The sequence below is a fragment of the Amblyomma mixtum genome, chromosome 10, assembly GCF_055824585.1.
Source record: "Amblyomma mixtum isolate Tamu chromosome 10, ASM5582458v1, whole genome shotgun sequence".
NCBI classification, from domain to species: Eukaryota; Metazoa; Arthropoda; class Arachnida; order Ixodida; family Ixodidae; genus Amblyomma; species Amblyomma mixtum.
Window position 1 is genome coordinate 162,450,275 of NC_143021.1, and position 19,540 is coordinate 162,469,814.

Here is a 19,540-nt window from a genome sequence, read left to right on the forward strand (position 1 = left end):
AAGAAATATGAACATGCTAAATATTCGTCGGAAATTGTGCGGAATGAAAAGGCGGTGTCATGGTGCTTCTTAGTACGGAAACAAGCTATGTGTATGAGTGTGTAGCGACGTAGTATGTCGTGCCGTGTAGATTAGATAGTGACTAGTTATTGGTAGTGGATAATTGTGTTTGGGGATTGATAATCGGTAATGCCATCGATAATTTTCATTGTAATCGATGACCGGGATCGGCAGTGTGCTAGTGGCTTGCTAAACGGTGGTTGGCGATTGATGATGGATAATTTTAATAGATATTTAGGATTGTTATATGAAAATTAAAAGGTGTTGTGTAATCGTCGCGGCTAGAGCGATAGCGGCGGCCCGATGATCGCGAGAGCTGGCTATAAGATAAGCCGCGCTGCTCGGCCACCGGGCATTCCACTACGAGCTGTGATGGAATAAACCACGTTCGGTTTTCCACCCACCTGGCCTTCATCTGCTGTCCCCGACAAAACACGACATTTGGCGACGAGGATGGGATTCTGACCAGTTCTACAGCAAGCCGACATGGCAACGGATGGTTCGGCAGCGGCGGGAGCAGTGACGCAACTCGTGGGTCGACTGGGACACATCGAGCCCTTCGACGAGTCTACGAGCGACTGGCCGTCGTACGAGGAGCGCTTAACGTCGTTTCTTCTGGTCAACCGTATCCCCGAGGACGACAAGGTACACGCTTTTTTGAGTCTCGTAGGCCCAAAGACGTACAGTCTCCTCAAGTCATTGACCGCACCGGAATTGCCGTCAGCTAAAAGTTTCGAAGTGCTAAAGAAACTGCTAGGCGACCACTTGTCACCGAAGCCGTCGGTAAATAGTGAACGCGCGAAATTTCACAGGAGAGCGCAACTCGAGACTGAATCGATTTCGGAATATTGCACAGTTGCGGAAATTGGCACAGACATGTGAATTTGAATCCGCACTCGATCAGTCGCTGCGGGACCGTTTCGTTTGCGGTTTGCGCAGAGAAGATATACAGCGAGTGTTATTCACGGAGGATAACAAGCAAACTTTTCAAAAAGCCGTGGAACGAGCGCTAGCCATGGAAGCAGCGAAAAAGAGCGTAGCAGAAGCGCACGCCTCTGATATGGGCGTTCCGGACGTTCACAAGGTCAGAGCCGTTGGGGAAAGCGATATGACGCAGCGAAACTGCTATCGCTGCGGGTCGGCGAAGCATGCAAGCCGACTGTGTCCGCACATAGCGGCCACCTGTTTCAAATGTGATAAGAAAGGACACATTCAAAGGGTGTGCCAAGCTAACAAGCAGCAAAAGACTAAGGGAGCGCGGCGAAACTCGATGAAGGTGTTGGTTCCCGTTAGATCTGATGATCTAAACAAAGTATCATCTGATGTAACAGAAGTTTTTAATGAATGCCTCGACCCACTTCAGCTGACCTGTGAATATCCTGAAAACAAAGAAATTCGCTTCCTTGATATCAAACTCGTATGTGGTCAAGAACACACGTGCTGGAGCTATGCCCCTCGTGCCAACAAATCCTTGCTTGATTACAATTCGGCGCACTCTAAGTTGATAAAAAGAGGCATTGTCAACACGTGCTTCAAAAAGGCTCTGGAGAAGTCGTGTGGGCACCAGGTGAACAGTAGTTTTCAGGAACAGGTAAAACGGTTACAAGAAGCTGGGTATCCTAACGCCATTTTGGTGTCAGTGGCTGAGGGGATGATTCGTAAGAATAAATCCAAATGTCAAACTCTGCCTGAGAAATATAGGAAAACAGCGGTAATTCCGTACATGCACAGGATTTCCCATAATCTAAAAAAGATAGGTCAACGAGTAGGCGTTCAGGTAGTGTTTTCGGCCCCAGATAAACTGGCAAAACTATGTAAGATGACAAATCCGTACTCTGTGAAACATAAAGGTTGTACAAAGAACCACACCAAGAAATTTGTTGACTGCGCAGAAGGTGTTGTGTATTCCTTGCCACTGTCATGTGGTAAGGTGTACGTAGGGCAAACCGGGAGGTGCTTAAACGAGAGGCTACGGGAGCACAATAGGAATATAGAAAATAAAAAAGGTAATCTTTCAGAACACTGTGAGGAATGCAACCCAGATGCATGCATGCCGATGTTCGATGAATGCCAGGTTATTAACAGAAGCAGGAAACAGCTAACACGGGAGATTGTTGAAGCAAAACGAATAAAAAACTTAGAAGATAAGTGTGTAAGCATCCCATCTGTATATTTATCAAAGAAAGAGATGATTTTTCTTGATGGCTTGTACAAAATGTGAAAAGTGACTTGCGGTGTGATAGGCTAGTGGGAAGATATTTTGATGCTTGCGCAGTATTCAAAAACTGTTTGTGCACTAAATAAAGGTTCAGTTGAAAGTTAGCGCATGTGTTGTCGTCTTCGTGTGTCCTCGTCTCGAGCGCTACAGTTTTTCATCATGAGTAACCAACTCGCCCAAACATCCACCCTCTCCCGTTAAAGCTTCTGTAAGCATGAAGGAAATTATTTCGCCTGGTCTGGCTCCGATAAAAATTTCTGTGCACGTGGAAGGTCGGCCCTTGGTCACGGAGCTGGATACAGGGGCTACTGTGTCCGTCATGTCTTTATATGAGTTTCGGCAGATGTTTCCCTCAATCAAGGTCATGCCAACGACGCCGAAGCTGCGGACGTTCCAGGGAGCCATAGTCCAGCCTGTTGGAGTCGCTCACGTGGCCGTACAGTACGGAGAGCAGAGGGCCCAGCTGCCTCTCTACATCGCGAAAGAAAAGGGACTTCCGCTGCTAGGCCGACAATGGTTGCAAGCCATCCAACTCAATTGGAGCAGTATCGTCGAGCTCAACGCTATTTCCAGGTCAGATGGTTCTGCTTGTTCGAGTCAAACTGCCAGACTACGCGCACTTCTAGACAGATACCAGAGTTTGTTTAATGACGAATTGGGAACAGTTTCAGAAGAAAGAGCAGAGTTGTCGCTAAAAGTTGGTAGCGTGCCAAAGTTTCTGAAGGCAAGAAGTGTGCCCTTTGCATTACAACCTGCGGTCGAGGCCGAGCTTAATAAGCTGGAAGGCATGGCAGTCATTTCACCAGTTGCGAAGAGCAGCTATGCCACACCGGTTGTACCAGTAGTAAAGAAGGACGGTGGCATAAGGCTATGCGGTGATTACAAGACCACCCTAAATCCTTGTCTTGAAACTGACCGGTACCCACTACCGAGAGTCAATGAGTTGTTTGCGGCGCTCGCAGGGGGCCAAGAATTTTCCAAGATTGGTCTCAACAGAGCCTATCAGCAGGTGGTGGTGTCGAAGTCGTCAAGAGAGTACTTGACACTCAATACCCATAAAGGACTTTTTGCGGTAAACAGGCTACCGTTTGGGGTTTCATCGGCACCATCCATTTTCCAAAGAATTATGGACACAATGCTGAAAGACCTGAAAGGCGTCAGCTGCTATTTGGATGACGTTCTTACCACTGGAAGGACGGCAGACGAGCATTTTGCAAACCTGGAAGCTGTCCTAAAGCGGTTGACGGAGCGCGGGGTTCGAGTAAAGAAAGAAAAGTGTTCGTTCTTTCAAAAAGAACTGCGCTATCTTGGTCATGTTATCAGCGCAGCAGCTGTCAGCACGACGCCAGAGAAGATAGAAGCCTTGACGAAAGCTCCCGCGCCCATAAGCAAGCAGCAGCTGCAGTCGTTTCTGGGCGTCGTAAATTACTACGGGAAGTTTGTTCCACGATTGTCTACTCTGGCCAGTCCTCTTTACAAACTGCTGCGTCGCGATCATCCATGGCGCTCGGATGCATCGTGCCAAGTAGCGTTCGAGGAAGTCAAAAATGCGTTGGCGTCATCCGCGATACTGGCGCATTACGATCCCGATAAGCCTTTTTAAGTGGCTTGTGACGCTTCCCAGTACGGCGTGGGTGCAGTACTTTCTCATGTTGCGGATGATGAAAGCCCTCGCCCGGTCGCTTATGCGTCGCGCACATTAAATGACTCTGAGAAAAAGTACAGTCGGCTAGAAAAGTAAGCACTTGCCATCATTTTTGCAGTCAAAAAGTTTCATTTCTACATCTATGGAAGATGTTTCACATTGATCGCGGATCACAAGCCGTTGCAAACCATCCTGGGGCAGAAGACAGGCATTCCACCGATCGCGGCAGCACGCTTGCAGCGATGGGCCTTCACTTTGTCTGCTTACAAGTACTCGCTCGTGTACAAAAAGTCCAGTGACAACGCAGAGGCAGATTTTTTTTCAAGGTTCCCTCTCCAGGGCCAGCAAGACGGCGCGTCCGAAGGCGAGGAATCATTTTATACACTGCGCCTGGAGTCGATGTCCCTATCCGCCAAAGAGATTGCGCGTGCCACATCACGTGATCCGATGCTTAGTAAGGTGCTCCAGTTTACTAGCACAGGTTGGCCATCGTACCTGCGAGATGCAAGCCTAAAGCAATTTTTCGACAGACGTTTTCAGATCAGCGTGTGTCAAGGGTGCCTCATGTATGGCATGAGGGTTGTTATCCCGTCTACCCTTCGAGAGTCTGTTCTCGACGAACTGCACCAAGGTCATCCTGGAATCGTGCGGAGCAAGGAATTGGCTCGCAGCTACGTCTGGTGGCCGTCAATTGATGCAGATTTGGAAACAAGGGTACGAATTTCTCAAGCGTGCCAGCAACAACGTAATGATCCATGTAAGGCACCTCTGCAGCCTTGTGCATGGCCGACCGCACCATGGAGGCGAATTCACCTAGACTTCGCGGGGCCTTTTCGAGGAACCACATTTCTAGTGGTAGTAGATGCCCACTCGAAGTGGCCAGAGGTGTTCGTCTTGCGCAGCACAACGTCCTAACGTACTGTTGCTTGCTTGCGTGCACTTTTCTGCAGATTCGGATTGCCAGAGACGGTAGTGTCCGACAGTGGGCCACAACTGGTGTCCGAAGAGTTCAAGGAATCCATGCGGGACATCTAGGCCAGACATGTCGTGACCGCCCCTTATCACCCAAGCACAAATGGTCCGGCTGAACGTTTTGTGCAAACATTGAAGTCGGCTCTGCGCAAATCACCTCCAGGCGAATCTGTCGAAGTGCACTTCATAAATTTTTGTTGGCATACCGTAATACGCCTCATCCTACGACAGGAGAGGCACCAGCTAACCTCTTGATGGGTAGAAGATTGCGCACTAAGCTGGATGCAATCAAGCCGACGGTGGAGGGGAAGGTGATGCGCAGTCAGTTCACCCAAATGCAACAAAGGAAAAGCAACACAGACTGTTTTTGCATTAATGACAGTGTTTTAGTTCGCAATTACAGAGGCTCGCCGAAGTGGGTTCGTGGAACTGTCCTCAAGAAAACTGGACCAGTCTGCTACAAAGTCCTGGTGGGCACGCCCCGAGGCAAGTTCATCTGGCGTCGGCACCTCGACCAACTGCTGAGTAACACAAGCTCTAAGGTGACACCAGGGTCATCCGACGTAGACAACGTGGAGGGGTTCATGCTTTTCCCTGCAAACCAAACAGGTGGCCAGCCAGCATCAGAAGAGCCGGTGCCCTTCAGCCTCCCGAGGTCCCTCCGCCGCCCGCCCCTACATCCGAGACGTCGGCGCTTGGAAGGCGCTACCCGTCAAGAAATCGCCGTCCATCCGAGCGTTACGAAGCTGGCTTTTAACTATTGTATAAGGACACAATTGCACCCTCTAAATAAAAGAGGAGGAGTTTTGTGTAATCCCTCTAAATAAAAGAGGAGGAGTTTTATGTAATCCCTCTAAATAAAAGAGGAGGAGTTTTGTGTAATCTTCGCGGCTAGAGCGATAGCGGCGTCGCGACTATCGCGAGAGCTTGCTATAAGATAAGCCGCGCTGCTCGGCCACCGGGCATTCCACTACGAGCTGTGATGGAATAAACCACGTTCGGTTTTCCACCCACCTGGCCTTCGTCTGCTGTCCCCGACAAAACACGACAAATGACTTTATATTTGGTAATACTTTTGATTTCGGAAAGTCTGTAAATGTTGATTTTCAACCGATAATTGTGAATTCGAAAAGTGTCGACATCGCGGTGGCCGCTGGGGATGGTGGCCAGGCCAAGGCGACATGCGTGAAAAGTTTTCATCGCGCGTGAGCGCCACCAAGGGCCCCAGAGCGAGCGCTGGGCGTAGTGTAGCCGGACGCGCGGCGAGGAGGAAGAGGATAAACTTTATTTGCGCCGACTGAAGTAGCGGATGGTGTGGGGCTATAGCCCTATCAAGTGGCCACGAGCCCGTGGCGTTCGGCGACTTTTACGGCTCTTGTCAAAACACAGATCTGAGCGTCCGAGTCGGAACTGAGCAATGCGGCCTCCCGTTGGTCTGGATTCGAGAGCTGCAAACCTCGAAGAGGGGAGTTCAGAGGGCAGAGTATGTGGAATAGAGTGCTATGTTGGCCAAATAGCTGAGAGGAAGGGGAACACTTGTGATGGAGTCAGTGGCGCCTTCTCGTGCGGGAGCTTCTTCCGAGTCTGTGCCTTCCCTTGGAGGTGGGGTCAATCACGAAGAAGGCCGTCCAAGACGCAAGTAGAGAAGGCGCACACCAAGGCTCGGTATACTTGAAACCACACTCTAAAAAAAAAGGTAGTTGAGGTTACTACATTTTAGGGTAGTAACGATTGTCACATATATGACTACCTAGGTAGTAACTGTACGTAGTAACTACAAGGTAGTAACGTTTACTACATCTCAGTAACTGTACGTAGTAACTGCGAGGTAGTAACATTTACTACCTCTCGAGAGAAAACACCTTAAGAAATAATCTAATTACTTTTGACATTAGAATCGTATGCATATAAGACAGTAATAGTGCAAAATAAGAGCAAAAAAAAAACTAGAGCAAAAACAAAAGAAAAAAAAATCCCTGCTTTCAGGAGGATTCGAACCGCGGACCTTTGACTTTATATGCTGAAGTTGTTTCTATCCTGTTTCTATACTTTCTATCCTGCCACGCTAACCACTACGCCACGCCACCAGACGTTAACTTGTCAACTTATGTGCCGTGATATGTGCAGTCACAGTTGTTTCTTGCTCTTTTCATTGCGTGTAAATGTAGCAGCAGCATCTACATTCTCGCACGGGACAACAATGTTGTAGAGAAGGACCTTTCAGTGGCTGATGGCCAATGACATAAGGAAACCTTCTGTGTTAACGAAAAAGTCTCTGCTGAGTTTTTATTGTCGAAAGACATGAATACCTGACTTCGTGGTGACTTTCTAATGTGCCACAAGGAGTGCATGAACATGACATCAGAAACTCAACGCCCGTTTCTGTGCATCTTGTAGTGAACCAGAAGGAAAAATGAGCACAAGTCAGGCACAATAGCTTGGGGTTGGTGAAAAAGTGCAATTAAGAAATCAAACTAAAGAGTGGAACACATACGCGCTGCGTATATTGTAGTGAAAACAAAAAACAGCACTGGCAATTTTGTTAGATCTGCTGCCAATTACCTTTTCATTATATAAAAACATGGGGCATTGAGTAGCAATGTCACCGGGAATGTTAGTATACGTACATGTGCATATTCCGATCATCCATTTCCAGATCAAGGTAGTAATGGATACTACCAGGGTTATAATGAGGTAGTACAAGTGTAGTAACTGCCAAAAAAACGTAGTAACAGCAGAAGTTACTACCTTGTTACTACTTAATTTTCTTCGAGTAGTAACAAGGTCGTAGCAACATAGTACATAGGTAGTAGGGGTTAAAAAAAAGGTTGTAACAGCAGCCGTTACTACGTTTTCACTACCTTTTTTTCTAAGAGTGCAGGCGACTTCATCAATGAGAACGCCAAAAACAAAAGGCGAATAATGCGTAATAGAAGCGGTGAAAGCGTATGGAGGATGCCCAGACGCGAGCTAGGGAAGCCGAGAGCGGGAGTCTTAAACGACAGGCTGATGCCTAAGTGAAAAAAAAAAATTGGCTGCGGTTCAACTACTGCTGAACCTGGTTGGAGAGCGAAACCTATGGCGTATCGGGCAACTATACGCGGCATGCCGTCTGTACAAGGTTGAGTGCGTTCCGGACAAGGATAGGCAGCGCGTCCACCCTGCCACCCTAGCAGGTGGCAGTTAGTGGTTGACGGCAAGTGTTTGCTCGCCCAATGGATGCTGCGGCCTATTGCTACAGTGGCGCGTGTCTGCCACAACGTTGCCACCGATAACGCATGCAGCCCACATCTCTCTCTCACCACCCCACGTTCATCAGAGCGCGACTGAGACCTTCACTTACCCAAGGAGCCAGTTATGAGCTTTTCCTTTGCTTTCGAAGCTGCCGACAAGCTCAAGGTCAATTCAAGGTGAAATTTGGGCCACCGCAAAACTGGGTTTACCTAGCGTAGTAACGCTTTCGCTTCAAAATGCTGCCGTGTTCTGCGTGATGCGAGTGCCGGTTAAAGATCGCAGTTGGTCAACATCATTCCGGAGCCCTCTACTACTGTTCTTCTTTTGCTGTTTCTTCTTTTACTCCCACCTTCTTCGTTTCCCTCAGAGCGAGGTTGACCGGGTTGAGGTGTCCGAAGTGAGACAGTGCGGCGTCTTTCATTTCGGGACAACAAATGATTTTCTTTTCGCTCGGTTACACCGAGGCCGGCGCCGAGGCACGCCCCCGAACGCAGCACAGGAGCCTGTTCTGAAAGAATAACAAAAAGATGAAGAGCCGATATGACATACAGGGTCAATCACACTTAGTGGAAACACGGCTCCGCGTGGCCACGTACCTGAGGAGTGTCATTTCATCTAATCCGATCATGATTCAATGCAGATTGGCGCACGTGAAGGTGGACCTTGACATGGCGCTTCGTGTCATCTGCTCGTTTGCCCTTTCCACGGGATTTCCACTGGCTTTTTCGCAGTAGTTCCCCGCGTGTGCTCAGCCACATGAAGTCATGTTCCCTCTAAGTGTGAGCGACCCTGTGCAAGCAAGGTGCATGGAGCTTATTTATTTTTTTTTTGTGGTTGAGTGGCGCAGAATGACGGGACAGGACAGGATACAGGTGCGCGCATGCGACTCAGTTTATTGCGAAGAAACACGTCTTCTTACACCATCTGTACAACCACATGCGTCACACCCGTATCACTCATGCGCTCTGAAATGTCGCAGGAAGTTTTGTAATCATGGAGATGAATCAGTGAAATAAACTGAATTGTAAGTCAGCGCCTGTCTGCTGTCTTGCCCCGTCGTTCTGCGCTGTTCCATCACAACTTAATAACCAACATGCCCGAGCTGCTCTCCTGACAAATTTTATTTGTTTCTTGCGGTATCTTTTTTTATTATACCTTAGGTCTTGAGGAACCGCAAAAAATTTTGGCACGACACCGGAGTGATCACGTACGCAGAGTGTGGTCGCCACGTCTAATTGCGCAGGGTAGCGAGAGGGTGGCCGTCCACAGGTTCCAGTGGCCATAGGGGGACGTCTACGCAAGCGCGGCAGACTGCATCCGGCCAGATCTATAACGGCGGTGAAGGAAGCACACGCAGGTGATGAACACGCCGCCTGAGCTCAGTGGCGACGACGAATTGACGACGAAATTAGAAGCGGGTATATAGCCGCGATGTAAAAGGAGGCCGTGGTTAAGGCACCTGTGCCACCTCTGACGTATGCAGCCAGCGAACTAAACGAGCCGCGTGTTATGGCGCACGCTGAAGCAAGGAAGGAAGGGAAAACTTTATTTGGACTCACGCTTTTTCCTGCGGTTTGGGGGCATCTTCAGAGACGTCTTGGTTCTATTCCCAGGAGCCTTCTCTGTCGAAGTCGTCCGCCTCTAATTAATGGTCGGTTGCCCTCAGGGCTCCGCTGGCCACTGCCGCCCGTTGAGCTCTCTGTACCAGACCTCGTTGGTCTTCATAGCGGTCGCTGGACAGCAGAGTCTCCCTTTTCTCCTCACTCGGGTTTTGTATTTTGGGGACCACATCTGCGTTTTGGCAGGCCCATGTGATGTGATATAGAGTAGGTTTTTCGTCGCACCAGGGACATTTGTCCGCGTATATCGTAGGGTGCATTTTGTTTAGTATATGAAGGTTTGGGAAAGAGCCTGTTTGTAATTGTCTCCAACTGTCAGCTTCCTCTCTGCTGAGAGGTTTGTGCGGCGGTAGATATCGCATTCTTCAGCCTCTATAGTTTTGTAGTATGGCCGAGTATTCCCTGGGTGCTGGCACGAGTTCCGCGGTCTCGTCGGATGCTCGGAAAGTAATGAAAGAACTAAATCTGACAGGCCAATTTAAAAGCGCGACGCAAGATTGCACCACAGTACATGCAGCGAGTTCTACCACGATGAGCGAGGTAGATGCAGACGCTAAACGCGCTGGCAAGCGCGCTGCGATGCGCTGCGTCAGGCATCTCATTACCCCAAGGAGTCACTCCGCCCGAAGTGTGCCACACACCAAGAGCAGTGACCACCTTTTCTTTTGAAAAAAAAAAAGTGCCTAGTTGGCGATTGTATGAATGGAGTTTCCGCGTAGAATTAAAAGTTCTTTACAATTATGAACTTTTAAGTGTAATGTAAAACAAGGCAAAGTGCGAAGGTTAACTTTTTAAAAATATTTCCCTGCATGGTTCTTTCTTTTGACTTTATTGATGAACTCATACAAGAATTTCCTGCTTTTGACTTATTTAACACAGCACGCACAAATGTATCGTTTCAAGAATATTTGTGCGTAAACGTCTTTAGCTTTTGTGCTACGCTACTTTCTTCCCGCTTTCACCAGTTGCTCCAGTTTATAATAAAAGTAATTTCAGTTTTGAACAGCGCACATTTCAAATTCTTCCAGAGCCCACAAACGTGACTTTTTTTCTAAGCAAAGAATCATGCTCTCTAGGTGAAAAACGTGAAATAGTTGATTCATTTTAAGGGCCTGTCTGGTAGGGGGGTCCCAAAAACGCTTTTTCTAAATATTTGAGACGTCATCACAAACACTTCTCGCAGGTGAAATGGCAAGCTGTGAAAACACCACGGAGGACGCGTCGTCACCTGCTTCCGCATCGCCACCGGAACTAGTTGCAGTTCCTTTAGGAAGGATACAGGGCCCGATGGACTTTTACCCGGAAAAACCTACGCACCACAACGTGCCCTCCACGGCTACCACGAATCGAGCAGTCCACATTAGTCGCCAGCTGTCCTCGTGGAACAAGGCGCTATTGGAGGCCCAGATGGAACTGCGGGAAATACCGCAGCAACCCGCAGATCTAACCTTAAAGAGCAGACACTTCCAATGCGTCAAGGACAACGAGCAGGGTATGGTAGACACGGTGACCTCGCTTCTGCATTTCTTAATCAAGGACTACCATTGCATAACAAACCTGGACATTAAGATCGGCAGGCTGAACTCCTACGACGACATCCTGTGCGACGCGCTCAGTGGCAACGAGCACATCGAGTCTTCGATTTTCCTTCAAGAGCGGCTTTGCATCGTATAACCTTTTCTCTGTAATCCCGTCTATGAAAAAACTAGAAAATATTGAGTGCACGCCCGAAGACGGATACGAAGAGCGGATTCTGGAAGCATTGTCCTCACTTTTGCGCACGACAAAGACGCTCCGGTCTTTCTGTATTCCCAAATTCTTTTTTTCATACACGTATTCGACAGGGCTGTTAAAGTCGATTACTGTATGTCCTTCTTTAACAAGCCTCTCTATACACTGGACGGTCTTACGATGGGCTTCTCGGGAATGCTGCAACAAATTTAGTCATTATGTCAGGAACAGCAGCACCCTGACGTCACTAAAGGTTTCAGGGAGCTGTCCTGATGTTGATTCTTCCAAAGTCGTCCTGCGAGGGTTATACGGAAACAAAAGCATCCGTGAATTTGAAATGGAAGAAATGGAAGCCGATAGAGAAGCGAGCGAACTCGTTGCGAGAATTTTAGCCGAGAACAGTACCCTCCGTTCCTTTTCTCCTTGCAAGAGTTTCTTCACCCTCTCACCGGAAGTTGATTGCACTGACTGGATTCGAGCTCTAATAGAGAACGAAGCATTAGAAAGATTGTCTCTGAACTACAACATTTGGAGCCTTGAGCAGTGGAGGCAGATCTTCAGCGTCCTTTCAAAAACGCGCTGCCTAAAAAACGTCACCATTGAATGGCTTGGAGTAGACAGTGCCCTTCACGACCTCTGCAAGGCCCTGCGGGAGACTGGAGCCGAAGAGAAGGTCACCTTCATACCACCTTTCCATCCATTCATAGGTGGAGACAACTTAAGCCTGGTCCAGTGCAGGAGCTTCCGTGACATTCTGTATTGCGGCTCTTCTGTTTCCCAGCTTCAGATGTTGCTGCGCCAGCTCTCCGGGTTGAATCACGTGACATCGCTCGCGCTTATCACCTCACACGAGTACAATACGGATTTGTCATCTGCCATCGCCGACTACATTGGGAAAACGACGACGCTGAGGAAATTGCGCATCAAATTTCTCGACAGTCTTAGTTGGAAGGCCACATTCGAGTCACTGTCACGAAACCAAAGCATCACAGAACTGGAAATTGAGGCGGAGTTCATGCAGACCAAAGAGTGTGAATGTCTCGGCGAAGTTATCAGCTGCAGCGAGAACATCAGGAGGTTGTCCCTTTGGGTGACAGATGTGGTGTTCCTCCACGACATCCTAATGCATATGTCGAGAGGCATTGAGAACAACTACGCTCTGGTCAGTGCTGAGTTCCAGGCGTGCGCCGGCCCCGAAGCGTTCGCTGTCGTGGACACGGCGAGGAGAAACTCCAGCCTGGTTGCCCGTGCTTCCAACTTCCGGAAAGGCGCCCCATTCGACAGGTGCGTATGAGTGATGCAAAGAGCTGCAGTGTTTATACGAAGGGAAGCTAGAGCGCACAGTCGGGGACAAATGTCTCCGGACCACGAGTTCTTCAAACGAAGCCCACAGCACCGCTATTATTTTGCGGCTGGAAGCCCCACTTGTGGAGGTGAAAGTAATTATTCTGTTCTGTCATCTCCAGGAGTTTGGTTTCCAGCCGCCGTCTAATAGCAGAGCTATGGTCTTCGTTTGAGAAACACGTGGTCCAGAGACTTTTGTCCCCGTCTGTACATTGCCTGCAATTCTGGATAAAAGCATTTATGAGCGAGAAACCGATTAATAACAATCAATATATCCGCCGTTCACCCGACGGCAGTCACGCAGTTTTTTCCTATTAACGTTTTGAAGCGAGGAGCTTCACTAGGCTCGTGAACACCGCGCTTCGCGTGAAACGGAGGCCAGGATTGCCACTTCTGCGCATGCGCGAAACCGAGCGACGTCACGCACCGCGCAGGTAGCCGCCGTCACCGCCGCCGCCGCTGGCTCCGTCGCCTGACCATTCGCCGCCGCCGCGCGCCACTGCACATTTGTGCCGGCACTTCTCCTCCTCGCCACCGTTTGACCTTTCGCCGTAGCTGTGCCCATTTGAAAGGAGGGGTATATAAGGCGCGCTTGCCCAGAGAACAGGCGCAGACACTCGCCATGGAAGGAAAAGAAGCAACAGGCGCAGAAACACCGATCCAGAAGTGGTAACTGGGGAGGTGGCTGAAAAGCAGCGAGAGCTTTTCGCTTATCCAGGTTTCACCTTAGCTAAACCACAGCCAATTTTTTTTTGCTATCGTCAAAAGCTTTCCCCAATGGTTGTCCATTGCAGTCATAACTGTTCGATGCGATTGATGGGAACATTCTAAAAGAAAAATTTTGCTGCATATCAGCAGAATGGAACATTACCTTCAACAATTGCTAATTCTTGAAAATTTTTGTGCGAGAACGATGGACATGCTAATAAACAGGACGTTTCAAATTATCAATACAGATTTTTATTTGAAAATGCGTGAAAGGTGCGACAGAGCCATGAGTTCTCGTGAATTCTATAGCATGGTTGACATATACCTGATACAGTGTTACAATTGTACAATTAACTGAATTAAACTAATCAACTACATGATTTGGTATTTTAGGGACCATTATAGCATCGTGAAATTGAATGCCGGCAAGTTTGAAGTTGAGCTCAGTTTTCAAATTTTCTTGGCTGGCAATTAGGTTCGAAATATCGAACATCAAAAATACACGTTTTAAAGCTCGTTCAGTTGGCTTTCACGCATTACATATTTTTTGCAGTGTGGCCGCTGCTCGTAGTCCTGTCGCAGAAATCAATTTAACCGTTTTTACTTCATAAAATACAGCGGCTTTTCTATTTTCTGCATCTTAAATGCGAGCGAAGACAATTTATAAATATATTCATGCGTTAAAGCCGACTCAACGAGCTTTAAACTCTGCATTCTTGAAGTTTGATATTTATAACCACAACTCATATTAAGAAAATTTTAAAACTCAGCTAACCTTCAGTCGTGCCGGCCCCCAATTTCTCAGTATAATTAACTGGGTTAATCAATTAAATTTAGCTAATTCATCGTTTAGTTATCGAGCGTTATCAGATACATAATGGGCGCGTTCCAATACTCCCGAGTAGACGTCTACTTAGACGTCTTGCCGGACAGCCGCCATTTTTAGACGCGTTCCATTTTTCACGAAGCCGTCCAACAAGACTGCTTCGCCGAAGACCACATCGATTGAGCCGTGCTCTCGGCGGGCGCTGGAGCCCGGAGACGCACCATCTTTCAAGTGTCAGTCATTCCATTAAGTTTATTTTTATAGGAACTGGCGGCAAATAAAGCCGTCTTTGAGACCCTACGATTATATTTGTGAATCGCACGAGAGGAAATCGTGCGGGTGAGATCGTCTGCTATGCAGGTGAGATCGTCTGCTGAAGCGGTAGCGATGAACGCACCATTACTGCAGAAAAAAAAATAAAATAAGAACTAGAAGACTACTAACAGCACGTTTTTAACTTGTTTTATTAAGAACTTTTAAGAACATAGGAGTGCAACTATTCGAAAATCTTAGTTCGGTTTGTATGCCGCAAGGCGGCGCGTGAAGTAGACACGTTCCAATATGTAGACATGTAGACGGCTTCCTAGACGTCACACTAGACGTCTTGTCGGACGTCTAGAGAATTGGAACGCACCCAATAATTATCTGGCTGTAAGATGCAGCTGGATGAACCGCATTGTCGTAACTCTGGCACCTTATCAAGGAAAAATCTGTATTGAATAATTTGGAACACACATGCATGCACACAAATTCTTATCATTCCGGCCTTGCAAGTAACTTCAAGTAATTTTCTCACATTTCCTCAAAACAAGACAGAGCACGTGAATACAGCACTCTCACTTCCGGCAGGATGCATTTTGTACACAGTGCAGTGAGCTGGCGTCATATTTGCTTGCAGGCAAGGCAACCTCTCCAGTGTTCATATACCATCAAAATAGCCAAAATTTGTCGGACAGTTCAGCTCTGAGAGTAAATAGCGTTTCCGAAATTCTATATAACTGATACAGATATTACTTATCGTGGGCTACATGCCTTTCAATAATTTAGGACCCTAACAGTACTAGCTAAAAATTCACCTATTCTCTATTGCTTATCTAGCCTGCTAGTTAGCATGTCTTAGCTGCATTATGGTGCACTAAACCGTTGACAATGCTTTGCCGTAAAGAGCGCTCCCTAAACTCAAAAAGCCTATTCTTGAAAATTGTAGGAAGTCATATATGAAACACTCTCTATGAACACGAAATGATATCGTTACGGCCTTATACTTGATTTGTAATAATTTCCTCTTATCGGTTTTAAGCAGGACACAGCACTTGAATGCAGCACTTTCACTTCACGGTAGAAGAATGCATTTTCTTTGTGCACAATGAAGTGAGCTTGCGCCATATTTGTTTAACGCTGAATACTACAAATTGTAGGAGACCACAACGCTGGCGCAGGTGTGGTCGACGAATAGGGCATTCTTTTATTGCAGTTCATTTCGACCAAATTTCGGGGATCACCAACCGCAGCAGAGTAAATTCAAAATTGAAAAATTTCGACCACAGCAATCAATCGTCCACATCAGGTGACAGTAAACTATGCACCAACCCATGGAACAACGAAGAAAGGGCATGACGTAGGCGTTCTGACAGAGCTTCCAATAACGCACCTAGGTACCATCGTGGTCAAAGGTAATAGACGCCCAGCTCCGAGTTCCGACCCGGGCCACTTTGCGTGGGGGCTCCACCTGACAATGCACTTCTGGTTTCGAGAAAGACCGACAACTCTGGCCTCGACACCAGAAGTGCTTTTTCAGGTGGCGCCGATACGTATAGTGGCACGGTTCGGAACTTGGAGGGTGGGTCTATTACTTTTGCCCGCGATAGTACTTCGACCTCCTGCATGAAGACAAACTGAGCACATATTCGAGGGAGTGCATTTCATTTCATTTCATTTATTTCTCCCTTAAAGGCCCGAAGGCATTACATAAGGGGCGGCGTACATACAGGTTGGATGGTAGTGGCAGAGAACACAAAAAAAAAAGAAAGGGGGAAAAATACACGGGGTACAAAAAGAGTACAATAATATACAAACTAAAAGCAAGAAATAAACATACAAAAAGAAAACAAGGAACAGTTGGCACTTCGGTGTCGCAGTATGGATATGTTTATGAGAAGTGATTAGCCAGTTTCTCGCGGAAAAGGCGGCGATCGGAGCATGTTATTATGTTGTCGGGAAGGCCATTCCAGAGCACTATGGCGTCGGGAAAAAATGAACTGCTCATTGCGGAGGTGCGGGTTTTAATGCGTGCGATTGGGTTACTGTGGTTTAGGCGGGATGACGTACGTGGGGGTGGCTGCAGCAACAAATGTCTTGGTGAGCGATAAAAGAAAGAGTGAAAGAGCCATAGACGGGAAATAACACGGCGAGTTGCTAGTGTTTGAAGGCCGAGGGATCGTTTTAGTAATGTTACGCTGGTATTTCTTGAGTACTGCGATGTAATGAAACGGGCGGCGCGATTTTGAATGGCTTCAAGGTCTGAGATGAGATACGATTGTGATGGATGCCAGACAGATGACGCGTACTCCAATTTAGGACGTACGAATGTAGAATTACATATAAAAGCTGCACGGTACACTGGCAAAAATGTTGGCGGAGATATGACTCGGCGAGAATGAATTACGACGGACGACATAGAGGCATTGATTTGGCTACCTGTTCACACATAAGAGCATCTGTATTGTCCTGGAGGGTGGCAAACTATCATTTAGCTAGTTAACCGAGATTCAGGCAACAGGCAGACACCGCGAGTAATTAACGTACCCAATGCGTGCTGAAATCATTCGCACAACGGACGAAAAACAGATGGCCAATCCTCAATATCACGTCTGAAAAACTAAGCAGGCTGCGCCGCTGTGAAGAAGTATCACGTAATCTTGTGATGTTCTACCTACCAAAACCCGTTACGTCGCTCTATCGAAAAACCGAAAATCACCGCTTTGAGACTTCTGAGGACGCTGTCTTTAATTGCTTCTATTTTATTTTTCACCAAAATAAAGACACCGTCCTTTGATTGCCTGAACTAACGTTACGCTCGATTAGGTTTCGATAAAAGCTACAGCAGTTTTTTTGCTCCGTTGCGTAAACTACAACTTCAGAGGCAGTGAAAGGCAGCGGCCAAGGACAACAGGTGGCGATATCTTGAGGCGGATATGATAAGCCCATCCGTAATCGCGCCTCAAGCCAAGTCTCTTGCCCGCAGGCTCACTGCCGCAGCTCTGGAGCGGATCAGTCGCCATCGAGCGTTGCTGGAAGAGTTCGCCGACGTGGTGTCCATGTCCGTGGAGGAAGCGGCGGCTGCGGTCAAGGTTGCACTCAGGATCTTCGAAGACATGCACGCCTTCATGCGAATGGCCGGCGTTGTTCGTTTCAGCGTCGTGTGCTGCGCTCCGCCAGACGGGTGCGCACAACTTGGAGACCTTAACGAACACTGCTGGAGGGCTTTGAGGCGCTACCTTATGCTGGAGGACTTGGCCATGGATGCGTGCGATATTTGACGGCTCCAATGAGTGCCGCTTGTTTGTGATGCTTTGGCGTATTCTGACACTAATATTTGGTAAGCACTAAACATGAAGCTGTTTCTTGTGTGAAAAAAAAGAACGAGCATATTCCTTTGTACGCAGCCGGATTCGAAGCTGGGCCGGCTGCGCACTGAAGTGAATTTATACTTGCTAAAGTTTATCAAACACGCTTGCCCTGGGGCCGGCTTCACTGGACTGAAATGCTTGGAAATTGAGCGTATAATTCTTAGCAGCGCAGATAATCAGCCCAGTGTTTGCCAATTATTGGCAAGGGCCGGTTCTACAAAGGACCGCAGTGAGTGCATCCATTTCCATTACTGGACCATTACGAGGGCTGCTGGGGACCTGACCTCGAGTGAAACAAAACGTGCTGCTAGCGGAGCTTTTTGTCGGACCTATCATTGCGCCATGAAAGTCAAATCACTATCGGCTTTAATACAGATTAGTCGTGTTCGAATTTTGGTTCTGCCTTTAGGTAACATATAGAAATAAGCGCAAATTGGGGCTCTGCTTGCACTAGCATCTGCTGGTGTGTCTTGTATTGTCTTGCGGAAGACATTTGCCCACCACGCTTCAAGTACGTGACGCCTTTTTCCTAGCGAAGTTGCTCTATGTGTTTGATTTCGACTCACTTATGCTGGAAGCCTTTTTTCGTGGACAAATGCTAGGAAAAAAAATAAAGCGGCGTGGGCGCCGATTGGGAAGTAATGCGGCTACACAGAGGTTGGATTTTGGGTCCTATGCAGAACAACAAATTGCCGCTAAAGTGCTGTTACGAACAGCCCTGGCCGCCTAGGAGTCTGTTCTGTATACACAAACACCTATGTTAAGCACCAATTTCGGGTCGCGTAAAATTATTTTCAGATCTCTGTTCAGAGAAAGATACCCATAGTATCAGAAAGGCTTCTTTCTAGCTCGGTAATTTTTGGAGGGCTGGCAGCAGTAGACTTTTTTTTTTTATTGTGTATATTCTTCCCTGTAACACATTTATAATGGGCACTCATTTCAGCGCTTTATGAATTAAAGGAGGTGGTTTGATAAGAGGCTTTCAGATTGAATGAAGACTAGGAGAGGCGCTGTATAGGGTTCCTGCGTCCAAGCATATAGTATCCAGAAAAGTCCGGCGAAAAAAAACTGGGAATGGTTTAACTCTGCTAAATCTAGTTAGACTGCGCGAAAGCTCCACTACACTTTCCTACGCTTGGTTAGGCGCATGATACGCCTCGCAGGCATTTCAGCCACACTGTCAGCGGTGTCATCCATGCTCTCAACCATAGCGAACTGCATCCGATAGCGAACTGCATCCGATAGCGGCGTCGCCTCCTTAAGCGAACGCCGAGTCACGCGTGTAATGATGACATCTGGCGCGAGAAAGACGCAACTCTAATGTCAATGATTTGTAGATAGTGGGCGATTGTACCTCAGTGTGACCACCATTCAGGGGTGACCTCTAAGGCCCCGTTAACAAGAGGTTCCTGGGTTGTCATCTCCTTCAGCAGCAGCTGGTTCCAGCTCTTTGCGGAGGGAGCGGGCAGGAGCATACGAGGTGGAAGCTTGACGTCACTTACCTCATCCAGAAAAAGGGTGGCGAAATCCAAACTGAGCAGTTAGATTTTGACA

The 19,540-nt window shown here is 47.7% G+C and overlaps 1 protein-coding gene across 9 annotated transcripts in view; it reads left to right on the forward strand.

The window, feature by feature from the left end:
• Window positions 1–18,941, forward strand: part of LOC149327561 (uncharacterized) — an 86,995-nt gene extending 68,054 nt beyond the window's left edge. For 8 of the 9 annotated variants that reach the window (XR_016286244.1, XR_016286238.1, XR_016286240.1 and 5 more), the window contains 2 exons: window positions 10,932–12,763; window positions 17,602–18,941. Coding sequence is in view for 1 of the 9 variants with exons in the window: in XM_089563254.1 (XP_089419380.1) it covers window positions 10,932–10,935 (4 nt within the window). In the remaining 8 variants the exon portion in view is untranslated. Of the gene's footprint in view, window positions 1–10,931; window positions 12,764–17,601 lie in introns of those variants that run through there. The other variant, XM_089563254.1, reaches the window with a different exon arrangement.
• The last annotated feature ends 599 nt before the right edge of the window (window positions 18,942–19,540 follow it).